This window comes from Notolepis coatsorum (genome assembly GCF_963971535.1).
Source record: "Notolepis coatsorum genome assembly, chromosome: 6".
Taxonomy (NCBI): Eukaryota; Metazoa; Chordata; class Actinopteri; order Aulopiformes; family Paralepididae; genus Notolepis; species Notolepis coatsorum.
This window is the reverse complement of record NC_140170.1, coordinates 156,511,678-156,528,034: the sequence shown is the minus strand read 5'-3', so window position 1 is coordinate 156,528,034 and position 16,357 is coordinate 156,511,678. Positions and strand designations below refer to the sequence as shown.

General features: G+C 42.8%; 1 protein-coding gene across 1 annotated transcript in view; it reads right to left on the bottom strand.

Moving 5' to 3' along the window:
* stat2 (signal transducer and activator of transcription 2) overlaps positions 1-16,357 on the bottom strand; it is a 103,363-nt gene that overhangs the window by 52,569 nt on the left and 34,437 nt on the right. The window contains exons 9-11 of the mRNA XM_084316761.1: positions 6,970-7,128; positions 1,329-1,415; positions 643-702 (exon numbers count right to left, since the gene is read on the bottom strand). Of these exons, the coding sequence (XP_084172887.1) occupies positions 643-702; positions 1,329-1,415; positions 6,970-7,128 (306 nt within the window). The remainder of the gene's footprint in view (positions 1-642; positions 703-1,328; positions 1,416-6,969; positions 7,129-16,357) is intronic.

Here is a 16,357-nt window from a genome sequence, read left to right as displayed (position 1 = left end):
AGGATAGATGCTATCATAGTGTTTTTGTTTTGTAGGGCAATTCGCTTGTGAAAAGAATTGCTCTCTCTGTATTATTGGAGCTGCTCTGTATGTCATTAAAGGAGCATTGCTCACTTTTCAAAACGAAACATCTGCCTTCGTCTGTCCTCTGCTGGTCTGCTCCTGGGTTCATCTATATCCACCATTTATCATGCCCAACCGTAACAGGTTGTTACTGCTGGTCATACATCAGGCTCTGCCAAGAGAGGTCTGGAGAAATTCACAGTAAAAAATAATAATAACAAAGGAAATAAATGGTAAATGGTGCTTTTATCCAAAGCGCTTTACAATTTGTTCCTCACATTTTACCCATTCACTCACACCGATGGCACAGGCGACCATGCAAGGTGCCAATCTGCTCATCGGGAGAAGTTAGGGGTTAAGTGTCTTGCTCAAGGATACTTCGACACGCTGCCCGGGTAAGGGTTAGGGAACCTTCTGACTACCAGACGACTGCTCTACCTCCTGAGCCACTGTCGCCCCCCGCAGTGCCAGGCAGGGCTCCTTTGGCGCCTAGAGCATTACAGCTTCTACCTGTAAAGTTTAGAACTTGTAACTGCGGTGCATCCCTGACTGTCAGCGTTGTGGTCCGTTTCCTCTCACCTGTCCATGGACACATTGACCTTCATGGAGTGGTTCAGCTCAGGGAACTTGACCAGAAGTCTGAGGACAAAGAATCGGATGGTAGTTTAATAAAATATATATAGAAAGTCCGTGGGGACCCAGAAGATTGTGTGGGCTAATTAGTCACAGCAGAGAGTAGCTTTCACTGTCATTTTTAAGTTTCAAGTTCAAGTTTTGTTTTATTTGTCACATATACGGTACATTTATAGTGAAATTGCTTGGTTCTGTATGACCCTCCTGAGATTGTGCTCCATAAACAGTAAAAGACCAAACAATATACAAAATATATAATATATAATATACAAAACTAAAATGTACAAAATGCTTTTAAAGTGAATGAGTGTTTAAAGTAAATGTTTTAGGTGAATGTTTAAAGTGAGTGTGTGCATGTGGATGTTGTGTGCAATGAATGTTAGTTGAAACTTAACATTTTCTTATACTTTCTTTTAATATATAATATAATTATAATTAATACAACACAAGGATTCAATGTCCCCGATGACATCACTGGTGGCCATATCCTAACTCATTTACTCTCAATAACTAACTAAATGAATGCGGTTTAGAGTTTTTGGGACATGTGTGAGATTATACATTTTTTTTTTGGTGGTGAAGTGCCCCTTTAATGTACACAGACAACCCGACGTCGGGGTAGGAACACTGACCTGGTCTTGACAGAGAACTGGACATTGGTACGAAGGATCAGGTCTTTCCCCTGGGGCATGGACGGCTGGGCTTCAACCACAAAGGCACTACAATACACAAACAAGTTGTTGGTAAAATGTGGGAGGGAGAGTGAAAGAGAGTTAGAGAGAGACTAGGGATGGGCAAAACTCACAAGATTACTATTCTGATAGTCACTGTGAACTATTCATACCCGCCCCCCCCCCCTTTTTTTTAACAGATTTAGTTTTTAGTTAATAGAACGTGACATAATCAAACAAACAAGCTAACGTTAGCTGGCTGCTGTCATTGCTAGCAGCTAGATATTTGCAAGTCGCAGCAGGCTAATGTTATTTCCAGGAACCAAAGCATTCATTCCGAAAGTTACTTGAAATGTCTGAGCTTCTACCAGTGTTAATTTTGGCAGCTATTTTCATTTTAGTTTTAGTCATGTGTCAAGTGCTCCTTTTTTGTTTTCATCATATTTAGTCATCTTCATTTATTTTTCGTTTAGTCAGTTTTAGTCAACTAAATGTCTGAGCATTTTAGGCCATGTTTAGACGGAGAGAGTCTCAACAGAAACCGCAGAAGTCGTCTTGCGGTCTCACTTTTAATTTCGCGTTTAGACTAGTGTTTTGGGAGGGAATTATTCGTGCAGACGAGGCTGTAAAAGTGTAGTCGACTCGAGACGACGGAGCCCCGCTACACTGCCTCAGGTAGTTGAGACAACCAAGCGTGCTGTGAAAAAAAAATCAGCAGCGGTGCTGTGCCTCTAGGGGGGTCCGGGGGCATGCCCCCCGTTTTTTTTTTACATTTTAAAGTTAAATGCATCAATCTGGTGCACTTTGAGAGCAAAATAAAGAGGCTAGATCTATGATGATTGTACATGTCAAAATACTTCCCAAAGGTCAGTGAATACCACAACCACTACACCAGAGGAAGCTCAACAAATCATGTTAAACCCAGATTCGGCTCAAACAAGGGACTAAACACGTTTCGCAATTATGCCACAACAATGTGGAACGCCCTACCCAAAGCTGTAAAGGAATGTGAATCCCTGCCCACATTCAAAACCGCTCTTAAAGAGCACCTACGGGAGGCTGCAATTCGAAACTGGCCACCGTAAATGCCCAAAACCCCCACCACCTCCTAATAGACAGTCTCCTCCCCACCGCATGTATATACCCTCCCCACCGTATGTATATTTCTCTCCCACCCACCCACCCCCTCCTAATGTACAGTCCCCTCCCCATCATATGTATATACTCTGTCAGGATCTAGGGGTAACAGTACTGTATATTTTAATACCGTTTATGTCACAAATGTATCAGTACTAAATACCTATATGTCCCTATGCCATAAATGTCATGTATGTTGTGTATGTCATAAATGTCTATATGAATTGAAAATGGGGGACCCTGATGGAAACAAGACAAACGTCTTTCTCAGGTCTGCATCCCCTTAACAATTGTGTGTATTGAGCCGTACTGTATTGTACCCATTCTGCAATCTGTTAAATAAAGTTTTCATTCATTCATTCATTCAAGACTAGCCCTACTCTCAATGATTCGCAGACTGTGGGTGGGGGAATGTGATTGGACCAAAGCAGAGTCACTCACAAACAGTGGCTCCAGTCACTAGATGTGATAGCCGCTGGACTGATTCTTGTGTATTTAAAAGTACTGCCAATGTGGTGATCTCCGTGGATAGAATCAGACATGCTTGTTCACTTTGTTTACGCTTCTAGGCTACTGGTGCATGCCTGTGATGTAAGCAGTACGCGACGAGAGCCTTGAGAACCCTTTCGTCATAGTTTTATGCGGTTTGACTGTTCAGATGATAGCGCGAAGGTGTATCGTTTCTAGGATTTCCACCCAGGAAGGTGGTTTAACTTTTTTGCGGATTCTCCCCGCAAAAACGCTGTTGCCGTATGAACAAAAGGCACATCCGAATTTTCTTTTCCGGATTCACCCGCGAGCGTTTCCGTCTAAACATGGCATTAGTCTTAGTCAGTTTGTCAAAATGTTGTCTTTTTTGTTTTAGTCTAGATTTAGTCGACGAAAACGGATGACATTTTTGTCTATTTTTAGTTAATGTACTAAAAAATATACTTACCGGTATATTATATAAATTATAAAACTTTTTTTTTCTTTTCTTTTTTTACAGCTACTGTTATACTGTTTTTTAGTAATAACTAGAAAGTAATGGTATTTATTCAACAACAGGTGATTGTATAGATTAGTATTAGTATCATTAAATGACAACTATGCTCAACTATGCTTCACCCACGGAAAGGTTGTTGGCACATTGGTTCCACACGGACATTATACGTTGTTGCACTTGCTTCCAGAAGGCTCCGTTTAGGTTAGCTACTGTAGTAGCAGAGGCTCTGTTGTGATTTTAAATGCAAAATAAATATTCAACATTCTCTTTTGAGACTCCGCCTCAGACTCTTATCATTTGGCACTAAAAGCTAAACATTGTCACCGGTATGGCTGTCCACAACATGTCATTAATTGTGTGCGAGAGGTCGATCAGTTAGCCACATTAGCGTGAGCTAGGTTAGCCACTAGTTAACGCGAGCTAGATGGAAATACAAACAATGTAACGTTACTGGTAAAAAAGTGATTTACCTTGGAATACTCCTTTGCCAACTTGCTGTACTTTGCTTGCAGGTCTGCAGCTGGATTATGAATAGTCCCAACTTTAGCCAAGGTAACGTTAAACTAAAACTAGCTTTTCAAATAGCTCTTCAGCTAATGCTAATAACAGAGCTCCCCGTCACACTGCTCTGTGGGGACGAGGGCATTAAGAAAAGTTATAATTATTTTGTCTCGTCTTGTTTTAGTCAACAATATCAACATACATGAAGAGAAATTTCGTCCTGGTTTTTGTAAATTACATTTGTGTCCTCAGTTGTGGTCAACGATATTTGATAAACTATTTGGTCTTGTTAGCGTCACATGGTCTTCAATAACATGACGTCACGTCTCGTTGTCGTCATGAAAAAAACCTGTTGACGAACATCTTTCGTCATCATTTTAGTTGACAAAATGAACACAGAGATTCGATTTTAATTTGAAGATACAAAAAATTAAAATAAAGAAATTATTAAATTATTATTTATTTTCTTTTTTTATGTTGTGGGACTTGTACAGCACTTTGTTCAACTTTGTTGTTTTTAAATGTGCTCTATAAATAAAGTGTATTGGATTGGATTAATTAATTAAATTAATAATGAGTCGGGAGCTGCGCTGCCTGGGTGGCTGCTCTCCGTTACACAGCCAACAAGATTACATTACATAATTATGTTGCAACCTAGGCAGCTGGGTGGCGCAGCGGACATTGCGCTCGTCACCAACGCAAGAGACACCGGGTTCGACTCCGGCTGTCGGTGTTGCCTCCGGGTTTGGCCAGTCGTCATACTAACTCAATTGGCAGAGTTAGCGGGTGGAAGTCGATGGGTGGTAATCTGGACGTTGTGGACAGCGACTCCTACAGGTCGGTTGGGGACGCCTGCACAGCAGAGACAGGAAATGGCGGGGGTAGTGTGAGCCTCCCACACGTTACACCTCGCCAATGAGAGTCCGCACTGGCAGGTGAAAAGATGTGACAGGCTGCCTCCTCGTGTATCGGAGGGGACACGTGATGCAAGGCTTCTATCCTTCCTACAACCGGCCAGTGGGGGGCATATGCGAGCAACGTTCAAGACAGGGGAGGGGAGAATTGGCACAGCGGGTAATTGGGATGGGAGAAAAATAGAAAAAAAAGAGGAGAAAAAGTGGATAAAAATTATTATGTTGTAACCTTCGTCTATAAAGCAAACAATTATATAAATATTTATATGTAGTTAATAGAGACAAAGGCAGAATTCGACTTAATTTTTTATTAAGACATGTTTTTATATGGGTCGGGACGCCTATAGCTTATTAACAGCGGAAGAGTGTTGCCGGGTGCTTCCGCGTTTTCCCTGATTGGCTGCGACACGCCCCGCGGCAGCGCGGCAGCCGCAGAGCGGAGCGGCAGAGCTTGCGGCATTATGTAGCCGTAATCCCCAATGTTTTTCATTCGACGCTTAGCTCAACTGGCAGCGCTGCCGTGCTGTGGATCCTGCGGTCCGTTGGTGACAAGTTCGATTCCCTTCAATCTTTTTTTTTTTATTTTTTAAACATGCATTCTTTCGCCGGTTAAGTTTAGGCATGTTAACTTTAAGCATTGTTTCGGAGTTGGTTATGGTTAAGGTTAGGCATTGTTTCGGAGTTGGTTAAGGTTAGAAGGGTTAAGTTTAGGCGCTGTTAAGGAGCTGGTTAAGGTTAGAGTTTGTCTTAGAGAATGGCAATATTCTTTCGGAGTTGGTTATGGTTAAGGTTAGGCATGGTTAAGGTTAAGGTTAGGCATTGTTTCGGAGTTGGTTAAGGTTAGAAGGGTTAAGTTTAGGCGCTGTTAAGGAGCTGGTTAAGGTTAGAGTTTGTCTTAGAGAATGGCAATAGACAGCCTATTTCCGCGCTGCAGCGCGAGGCAATAGACAGCCTATTTCCGCGCTGCAGCTCTCTCGCGCTGCCGCGGTCACATGGGCGTCATGGCCAATCAGAGAAAACGCGGAAGCACGCGACGCACTCTTCCGCTGTTAATAAGCTACACGCGGTCGGGACACTATAAAAAATACTATAGAGAATTGTCAGTGCTGTAAAGTTTAAACCTTTTTAAATCTTAGACAAACGAAACACTTTGCTTTCATGAAATATTGTAAGCCGTCATTTGAGGCTTTATAAAAGCAGCACAATGAACACAATCTGTCAGTGCCGAGTCCGACCTCATCTTTTTTTTAATATCTACTTTTTCTCCCCATTTTCTATTTTTCTCCCATCCAATTCTACCCTCCCCTGTCTCGAACGTTGTTAGACCATGCCTCCCACTGGCAATGTGGACGAAGCCTTGCATCACGTGTCCTCTCCGGTACACGAGGAGGCAGCCGTCGCATCTTTTCACCTGCACAGCGCAATCTCTCAGTGGCGAGGAGTAACGCGTGGGAGGCTCACGCTGCCCCCGATACTTCCTGATTCTGCTGTACAGGCGCACCAACCGACCTGTAGGAGTCGCTGTCTACAACGTCCGATCCCCACCCACCGGCTTTCCCACCCCCTAATACTGCCAATTGTATTAGTATGAACGACCAGCCAAGCCGGAAGCAACGCAGAGAGCTGGGCTCGAACCCAGCATATCTTGCGTTAGTGGCGAGCGCCTTGCCTACTGCGCCACTTAGCCGCCCAGAGTCCGACCTCATCTTAAATAACAAACGGCATTGCTTGTTGTAGTTAACAAAGAGAGGCAGAGTTGATTTTGCAGGTAAAAAATTTATAATAAAAATAATTGAATTGAATTTTTTTATATATATTAGAATTTTATTTTCCCATTCGAATCCCATGCCCATCGAAGGAAGCTTCGAAGTATTTAAGACAGCGCTACTACACAGTGTAGTTGCCGTTAAAAACAAGTGAAAATATATTTTCTGAGACAAAACAATATTTGCATAAACAAATCGATTTTTTAAATAATTTTATGACTATTCGAATATTCGAAAATCAATGCTCATCCCTACATATGACAACTGTGTGTGTGTGTGTTCTGCCAGATTATAGAGACCTCTGGAGCAGATCGGTTAGAAGGCTGTTAACTCTCTTCTGCAGAGCTGGTGTTTCTGCCTTCACAGGGTCTCCTTCGTACGACACCTTCCCCATCAACTCCTCCAGCTTCTTCAGGAACACACGCACCTGGAACAGACACTCTGCCACACAAGTGAACCTGTAAAGAAGCAGGAGCAGATAGACAGCCAGTCAGATAAACAGCCAGTCAGATAAACAGCCAGTCAGATAGACAGCCAGTCAGATAAACAGCCAGTCAGATAAACAGCCAGTCAGATAGACAGCCGATCAGATAAACAGCCAGTCAGATAGACAGCCGATCAGATAGACAGCCTCAGATAGACAGCCTCAGATAGACAGCCGATCAGATAGACAGCCGGTCAGATAGACAGCCGATCAGATAGACAGCCAGTCAGATAGACAGCCAGTCAGATAGACAGCCAGTCAGATAGACAGCCAGTCAGATAGACAGCCGATCAGATAGACAGCCAGTCAGATAGACAGCCGATCAGATAGACAGCCGATCAGATAGACAGCCGATCAGATAGACAGCCAGTCAGAGACAGCCGATCAGATAGACAGCTGATCAGATAGACAGCCAATCAGAAAAACAGCCAGTCAGATAGACAGCCGATCAGATAGACAGCCGATCAGATAGACAGCCGATCAGATAGACAGCCGATCAGATAGACAGCCGATCAGATAGACAGCCGATCAGATAGACAGCCTCAGATAGACAGCCGATCAGATAGACAGCCTCAGATAGACAGCCAATCAGATAGACAGCCGGTCAGGTAGACAGCCAGTCAGATAGACAGCCGTCAGGTAGACAGCTGGTCAGGTAGACAGCCGGTCAGATAGACCAGGGGTTCCCAAACCTTTCAGGCTGCGACCCAAAAATAACGGTGTTATTAATTAATAAATTTTTTTTTTAAATTTTTTATTTTAATAAATGGAAATGTATGGTTGAAACATGCACACGTTCAAACGCACACACACTAATAAGCATTGGAGGCTTTTAACCAGGGCCGGACTGGGGAAATCATTCAGGCCAGGAAATATAGTGCAAAATATAGCCCCAGTCAGGCCACTTTTTAAGCAGGGGGTCTGGGGGTCCCCCACCAGGACATTTCTTGTTACAAAGACTTCATTTCCTGCATTCTGGTGCAGGAATTTTTTTATTTGTACCATTTAACACTTTCACTGCCACTCACGAGTATTCTCGGAATTATTAATATCTCGTTGAAAGCCACTCACGAGATTTCTCTGAATTATTATTATTTTTTTTTTTAGCGATCTGAAATCATATTGCATCACGCGAGCCTACCCTAGTATACCCGAGTTCCGCCGGCGATCAGATGTGGAAAAAAGCGCCCCCCTATCGTCTCCCAGATGACATAAGGGATTTTGGAATGGACTCAATGAAAATGGATGGGGAAAAAAATCCTGTACTCCACATTTTCCAGTCCACCCATGCAGCCGGAGTACCAGGGTTCATTCAGGGGGCTCTGAGCCCTGCGGAATCATGTACACACGGTGGATCTATACACTTATCGATTTTTTCTAATGGTGATCAGGAATTGGAATATACCAGTTGGATACCATCTGATGTCAGGTAAGGAATCTATGTTATCAGTGTTAGGATAATCAGACTCATTTTGATGAAGATATAGGCTGTTTTGTGAAATGGGCTCTATCGGTTTTACTGAAAAAATGCAAGAGGAAATGAACACGGCGATTATCAGCGCGCGCCTCGAATGGGCGTGCGTGTATGTATAATATTGATCATCTAGCGTTTATTTGAAAACGATTCATAAATAGGCCGACAAATATCAACGTTCTGGAATATTCCAGTAAAAGACGATTTTCATAGAATGCCCCACAACGGGTGCTTTTCAAAATGCTCTCAAACGGAAATGAAGCGATAAAAAACCAATCTGCCTTGACAGCACTGACTGGAAAAGGATTCTTTGATAAGCGACGGGCAGATTAGACACATAGCCATAATTTAAAACATAGATTAGGCGATATTAACGATAACATTAAAGTGGATGGTGGCATTGAAGCGCTAACTCTGGCGCCACCTCGTGGCATAGAAAGTGTTAAATGCCAGTGTTTGTGATGGCAACAACACTGATTTTGATGGATTTTCAGTTTTTTTGTAATGTCAGATTGAAAATAATACAATCTTTTATTCAACTTCAGCCCTGATCATAACACCACATATTAATTGTATAATTCTAACCCTTTAAATGCCAGTGTGTGTGATGGCATATATTTGCAATATATCAAATGCAAAGTCGATTTTTCTGGGGGGGATTATTACAGGCTAGCATGTGTCAATGATTAGCAACAACAGTTTTTTGTAAGGGTCCCGCCTCCACCAATCACATGCGGCTCCTTTTATGTGTGTGTGTGAGAGGAAAAGAGAGAGATAGTTCTCCAACTTGTGTGAGTTGCAGTGATCTCCTGGTTGTTCCCCACCTAGGTTATCTAACTATTGCGCTGCTGCAACTAGAAACACTGTCCTGGCCTGCTTCTAAGTTCAGTGACCTGACTGCAAAAAAAAATATATATATATATTTTTTTGGATTATTTTATTTTATTTTTTGAAATCATCTGGCGACCCCCCCGCAGCGGCTTGGGAACCCCTGAGATAGACAGCTGATCAGATAGACAGCCAGTCAGATAGACAGCCGGTCAGATAGACAGCCGGTCAGAGAGACAGCCGGTCAGAGAGACAAGAGAGACGGACCTGCTAAATCTATACTGTTCAGTACAACGAATGGATAGGAACTAGGCTTGGGCGGTATGACGGTATTACGGTATACCAGGATATTTCGAGATCCCGCCGGTATGATTCTCAATACCGTGACGTCACAGACTGCTATTACACTGACACGGAGTTGATTGTAGTGCACAGCACGCGCCAGCAGAGGGTTACGTGGCTATCGTTCTGTGAGCTAACGTTGATACCTGGCTGCTGCGGGCTAACTGGCCATCGTTCTGGGAGCTAACGTTACTAGTACTAGGCTGCTGCGGGCTAACTGGCCATCGTTCCGGGAGCTAACGTTACTAGTACTAGGCTGCTGCGGGCTAACTGGCCATCGTTTCGGGAGCTAACGTTAGTAGTAGGCTGCTGCGGGCTAACTGGCCATCGTTCTGGGAGGTAACATTAGTAGTAGTAGGCTGCTGCGGGCTTACTGGCCATCGTTCTGGGAGCTAACGTTAGTAGTAGTAGGCTGCTGCGGGCTAACTGGCCATCGTTCTGGGAGCTAACGTTACTAGTACTAGGATGCTGCGGGCTAACTGGCCATCGTTCTGGGAGCTAACGTTACTAGTACTAGGATGCTGCGGGCTAACTGGCTATCGTTCCGGGAGCTAACGTTAGTAGTACTAGGATGCTGCGGGCTAACTGGCTATCGTTCCGGGAGCTAACGTTACTAGTACTAGGATGCTGCGGGCTAACTGGCTATCGTTCCGGGAGCTAACGTTACTAGTACTAGGATGCTGCGGGCTAACTGGCTATCGTTCTGAGAGCTAACGTTAGTAGTACTAGGATGCTGCGCAGGGGAGGAAACTACTTTTTGGCTTGCCAGCCAACTGGCGAGTATCTGCTTTTTTTTACCAGCCAAACAGATTTTTTTACCAGCCAAAAAAAATCGCTAATTGTGATAATTACTTCTTTGTATGTCTTCGTCTAAATTGATTTTCAATCATAGTAATAATCACACCGTGTCTCTACTCTTTAAAATATTTATTAGCATAAAACATTAATAACAGTGTCTCTACTCTTCACAATATTAGCATAAAACATATTAACATGAAAGAGGGATCTATTCTGGACTGGGTTGGGCTGAACTGGGCAGTGAAAGATGCTGGGTTGGACTGGGTTGGGCAGTGAAAGAAAAAAACCGAAGTATGTTGTGAAGTGTATAGATAGATGTGAAATGTATAGATGTAGCAGTACTGTCTATCTGTATGTCGTGTATGTCATATGTTATGATGAATTGAAAATGGGGGACCCTGATGTAAACAAGAGGAAAGTCTTTCTCTGGTCTGCATCCCCTTAACAATTGTGTGTATTGAGCCGTACTGTATTGTACCCATTCTGCAATCTGTTAATAAAGTTTTCAATCAATAAATCAATCAATGCACAAGATAAAAACGTTCCTGTGTAGCAGCTGCCAATGCCATATATTCTGCTTCACATGTGGATAAAGCAACTGTAGGCTGTTTCTTAGATTTCCAGGAAATAACAGGTCCTGTCTGACAACAATCTGTTTGTGGAGGCGAGCCCTTTGCTTTTACCCATCAGCTGGGTAAAAATGAGATATCTTACTTACATAAATCATTCAAATGGTTGGCAATATCACATGGTTTGGTTAGGACAATTCCATATGACTCAACAAAAGGTGTACAGACATTGGATTTTCTACCCATAATTTGATTTAAAACATTCCATCGATTTTTACCATCATTTCTCACATCATATAACCATTGCTTAAAATATTCCCTTTTTTTCACCTTATTTAACTTTGTGACTTGATTACGTAAGGAACGGTACTTTTGTATGTCATCTGCAGAACTGGAACACACTGATGCTTTTTTGGCTATGTCTCTCTCATTCATTAAAATCCTTAAGCTACCTACTATCTATCCATGGGGCTGATTTGACTGTGAACTTTTTTAAAGGAGCAGGTTTATCTGCTACACTCATGTACCTCAACATAAATAAGTCCAGTGCAACCTCTGGGTCATCCTCACAACATACCTCCTCCCAGTTTATACCCAACATTTCATTAATAAAACCTTCTACATTAAAACTCTTATATGACCGTGAGACAATCATTTTTGCTTTGGCTTTTGGGACCTTCGTCATTCTGGAGACTGCTATGATGTTGTGGTCACTGAAACCTACAGGAACAGAGACTGCCTTTGAGCATTGGCCTGGCATGTTTGTATAAATATGATCAATACATGTAGATGAAATGCTACCATCCTTATCTATACTTATTCTAGTGGGAAGATTGACAATTTGGGACAGATTACAAGTATGTAATATAGAGAGCACCTTGTTTCTATTGGTACATGGCTTTCCCAACCAGTCGACATTCATATCCCCAAGTAAGAATATTTCTCTGTTTTCGTCCGATATCCTATCGAACATATCACACAAATCATTAACATATGTAGCATTTGCACTCGGAGGTCTGTAGAAACTGCAAACTAGAATTGGTTTGAGATAGGGCAGGTGAACCTGCACACAGATAGCTTCAATGTTGTCCTTCATCAGATCATATCGTGTTTTGACAGGTAATTGATTCTGAACATAGATTGCCACACCCCCACCAAACCTGTTTCTATCTTTTCTAAAAATATTAAAACCTTCTATAGTTACAGCAGAATCAGAGAAGGAATCATCAAGGTGCGTTTCAGAGATGGCAAGGATATTAATCCAGTTAGCTTTGACCATACATTCAATTTCATAGCACTTATTTCTCAGGCTACACACATTGATATGAGCTATAACCAAACCCTTATGCAAGCCTAGCTTAATACAGGAAGTGTCAGTAGGCCTACCGACCATAAAGCAATAGTCTCAATGGGTTTCAGAATAACCAGGGAGTGATACTGGAGTCCCTAAACAGTTGGTTGTTGATATATAGTCTATCCACTACAAGGGCGACACGTTTGTTTAGGCTTCAATGTTCTTTCATGATAGGATATAATAGCTTACGTCTTCCATTGATCTCGGGAGGAAATTGGTTGTTCATGCCAAAGGTGGTGTTCTTTAACTCCCTGCCCCTACCCTTGACAAGCTCCTTCTGCTGGTGATGCTCAAAACGAGCCACTATTGCCCGTGGTCTGTCCCCTGAGGGTTTTCCCATCCTGTGTACTCTAGAGAAGGTGATGTTCTGAACAGTGTGCCTAGGCAGTCTTAGCTGGTCTGACATAAACTCCCTTATGACTGTTTCACAGTCCTTGCTCTCCTTCTCTGCTATCCCTGTAAAACCAGATTGTCTTGCATAGACCTACACTGTACATCCAGAATAGATTCCTTCAACTTCCTGTTGTCTATCTCAATTATGTCTACTTTGTTTCCCATGTATTCCACCTTTCCTTTCAGCTCAGCATTATCCTTGACCATCTCATCAATTTGTCTCTGACTGAACTCCAAGCTGTCGTGGAATATATTATCATGTCATTATAGACAGCTTGACTGGTTCACTCTGACCAGCTATGTAATGTGCTCAGATACTGGCAGACACTACTGTCCCTTTAATGTGGGGAGAGGATGACTTTTGACCTAATCTTTTTCTCTCCTAGCAAGGTTGTTTAACATTCCACATAACAAACAACACCGCCTAGCCAAGGCTGGTTCTCCTTTGGGCAGACTTTGTTTACCTGTCTGGGTGTCTAGTGGACGTCATTTCAATTGTAATACGTCTGACCAGAGCTCTTCGTCACTTTACGGCCAGACGATTATGTGTGAACATGATATATCTGTCTGTAAACTGTCCTTTCATTGTGGCCACGGTGAAATAAACTTTTCTATTATAAATAATGACTCAGGGGCGCCCCAGTGGCGAACCACATAGCACGCTCAGCCGCGTCACGGCCGACCCGGGTTCGACTCCCGAACCCGTCGTTATTTGCCGAATGTCTTCCCCCCACTCTGTCTCCCATTCCTCATCTGTCTCTCCCTACTGGACTGCCCAGTAGAAATAAAGCGATAAAACGCCAAAAAATAAATCTTTAAAAAATAAATAATGACTCAGAATGATTTGTAAACGGCTCATCGTTTTGTCCTTTAATATTTCCCATTACAAAGCTTTCTTTGAGGCTCTTAATTTCCTGCATCATCAAGTCCAACATATCCAGTTTATCAAGTCTCTTATTGATGGCCTGTAATGTTAGATTCATGTCAACCTCTCTTATTGTCAGCGCTTCCTCCAATGAAGCTTCCTCTGCATCTTCAATGTCAGAACGTGATCTTTTACTCAGTTTGGGCTTAATACAGTCTGTAATCTTCTGTGACTTTGTCTGAATGTTAAGTTTCACAGGCTTCTGTTGCGACATGTTGATATTGTCGTAATGTTTGTCTATAAAATGCTCCAGCTGAAACAGCTGTTCAGATGGATCCAGTGTGCTATCCCTGCGCAATCAAATGGCTAGCAAGCTCACCTGTGACATACAGTGCAAAATACAAGAGTACAATCTTAGTCGACTTTTATGAAAACAATACACAAGTTGGAACAGTTTGAACGTTTTATTAGTTAGTTTATTTACTGTCTTTCAAGTTTCAATGCATAATCCAGACATAGTTGCATTCCAGATCCACCCTGTTGTTGACATGTCCTTAATTCTTTGAAAACATAACGTTACTGAAATGAATAAGGAATGCAATGTTCGCTAGCTTACCAACGTATTTTCATTCAACTGTAGCCGAGTACAGAGGCGGAAGTGACAATTTTTCAAAGTAAAAGAAAACTGCTTTTTGCGCGACGGATAAATGCAATTTCACAGAGAGAATATGTCTGGTGGCCATATAATACTGTATTATAGCTTACTTGAATGAACAAGTCTCCCTCCCCACTTTACCGGCGTATTTTCAATTCACAATAAAGTCTCTCAGTCTCGCGCCATCCCAACGTTGACAGTGGCTCGTCTGTTATCAACACAAAGGCACAGTGATGAATGAGGAAGTCAACAGACAGCCGCCCGTCGACTTTGCGCCTCCTGGCGGCATAAAACAGAACAGCAGCCTGGTTTCCTAATGAATTCCAATGACGTGACATCACCATGCGCCCGTCGCGGCAAAGTGTCCATGAAAACGAAAGGCTTCATCTGTAGTACTAGGATGCTGCGGGCTAACTGGCTATCGTTCCGGGAGCTAACGTTACTAGTACTAGGATGCTGCGGGCTAACTGGCTATCGTTCCGTGATTTGTTTACTTGGTAACACGGGTTGCTAAGGAATTTAGGTTCGAGGTTGAACCTCTTTCCCCGCTGATGAAAATGAAAGTCATACCGCCATATACCGTATACCGGGGTATTATGTCAGCAGCGTATGACGTTATGAAAAAAATGATACCGCCCAAGCCTAATAGGAACGCTAATCTGTGTCGATGGATGTAGCCTGATGCACTAGTCTCCATTTGGGTCTGAAAGCTAGCTCTCCGTTTGGGTCTGAAAGCTAGCTCTCCGTTTGGGTCTGAAAGCTAGCTCACTGTTAGGTCTGAAAGCTAGCTCTCTGTTAGGTCTGACAGCTAGCTCTCTGTTAGGTCTGACAGCTAGCTCTCCGTTTGGGTCTGAAAGCTAGCTCTCTGTTAGGTCTGAAAGCTAGCTCTCTGTTAGGTCTGAAAGCTAGCTCTCTGTTAGGTCTGAAAGCTAGCTCTCCGTTTGGGTCTGAAAGCTAGCTCTCTGTTAGGTCTGAAAGCTAGCTCTCTGTTAGGTCTGAAAGCTAGCTCTGTTAGGTCTGAAAGCTAGCTCTCCGTTTGGGTCTGAAAGCTAGCTCTCCGTTTGGGTCTGAAAGCTAGCTCTCTGTTAGGTCTGAAAGCGGCACATTGAGGTATACACAAATAGCTTGCCGGAGAAAATGGTTCTCAGTAAAGTCGATTACACAACGCATGTTTTGAATCTTGCACTATAGTCAGTCTCAGCTCTTGAGTGATGGTGATTTGCATTCCAGCTTCCAATCAGAATTGATCAAGTTGGCGGTGATGGACATATAACGTCTCATCCGAAGGACGGCACTCGCAGCTGTACGGTGTCCCTATCACCGTAACAGGGGCATTGTTATAAGTCCAGAGGACAGTGAGAGTGCTCCCTGCTGGACAACACCACCACCAGGCCCAGAGTGCTCCCTGCTGGACAACACCACCACCAGGTCCAGAGCAGGGTTTCCGTTAGAATTTTTTTTTGCAGGTCTGAGTGTCCGGTAGATTTCAATCTACCGGACAAATGGGATAAATTCCGGTCAGAGTTTATTGAGCTTAAAAACAATTGATATGCCTATATAAAGAATGACATCATCAAGACATTTATAATATTTTAACTTAAAACTAGGCTACTTTTGCGTATATACAGTCATTAATATATTCCAAATAAAATAAGTCCCTCGAGACTTCGTGCTGCTGCCGACTTGAGGTGTCGGTGGGCAGTCTGCCCGACCTTAATAAACAGCAGTCTGTTATAATCACATTTTTATGAGCTAACGAATTCCGTTATATTGGACATTTATATTAATTATATCAAGCGAAGAACTGAACATTATCGTGGGTTTGCGTGATTTATATCTCCACCTCCCAACGACTTGGTGCTGGTCATAATGTCCGGTGAAAATAATTCCCTCTAAACACAATTTGATTATTTGAATTGTATTAA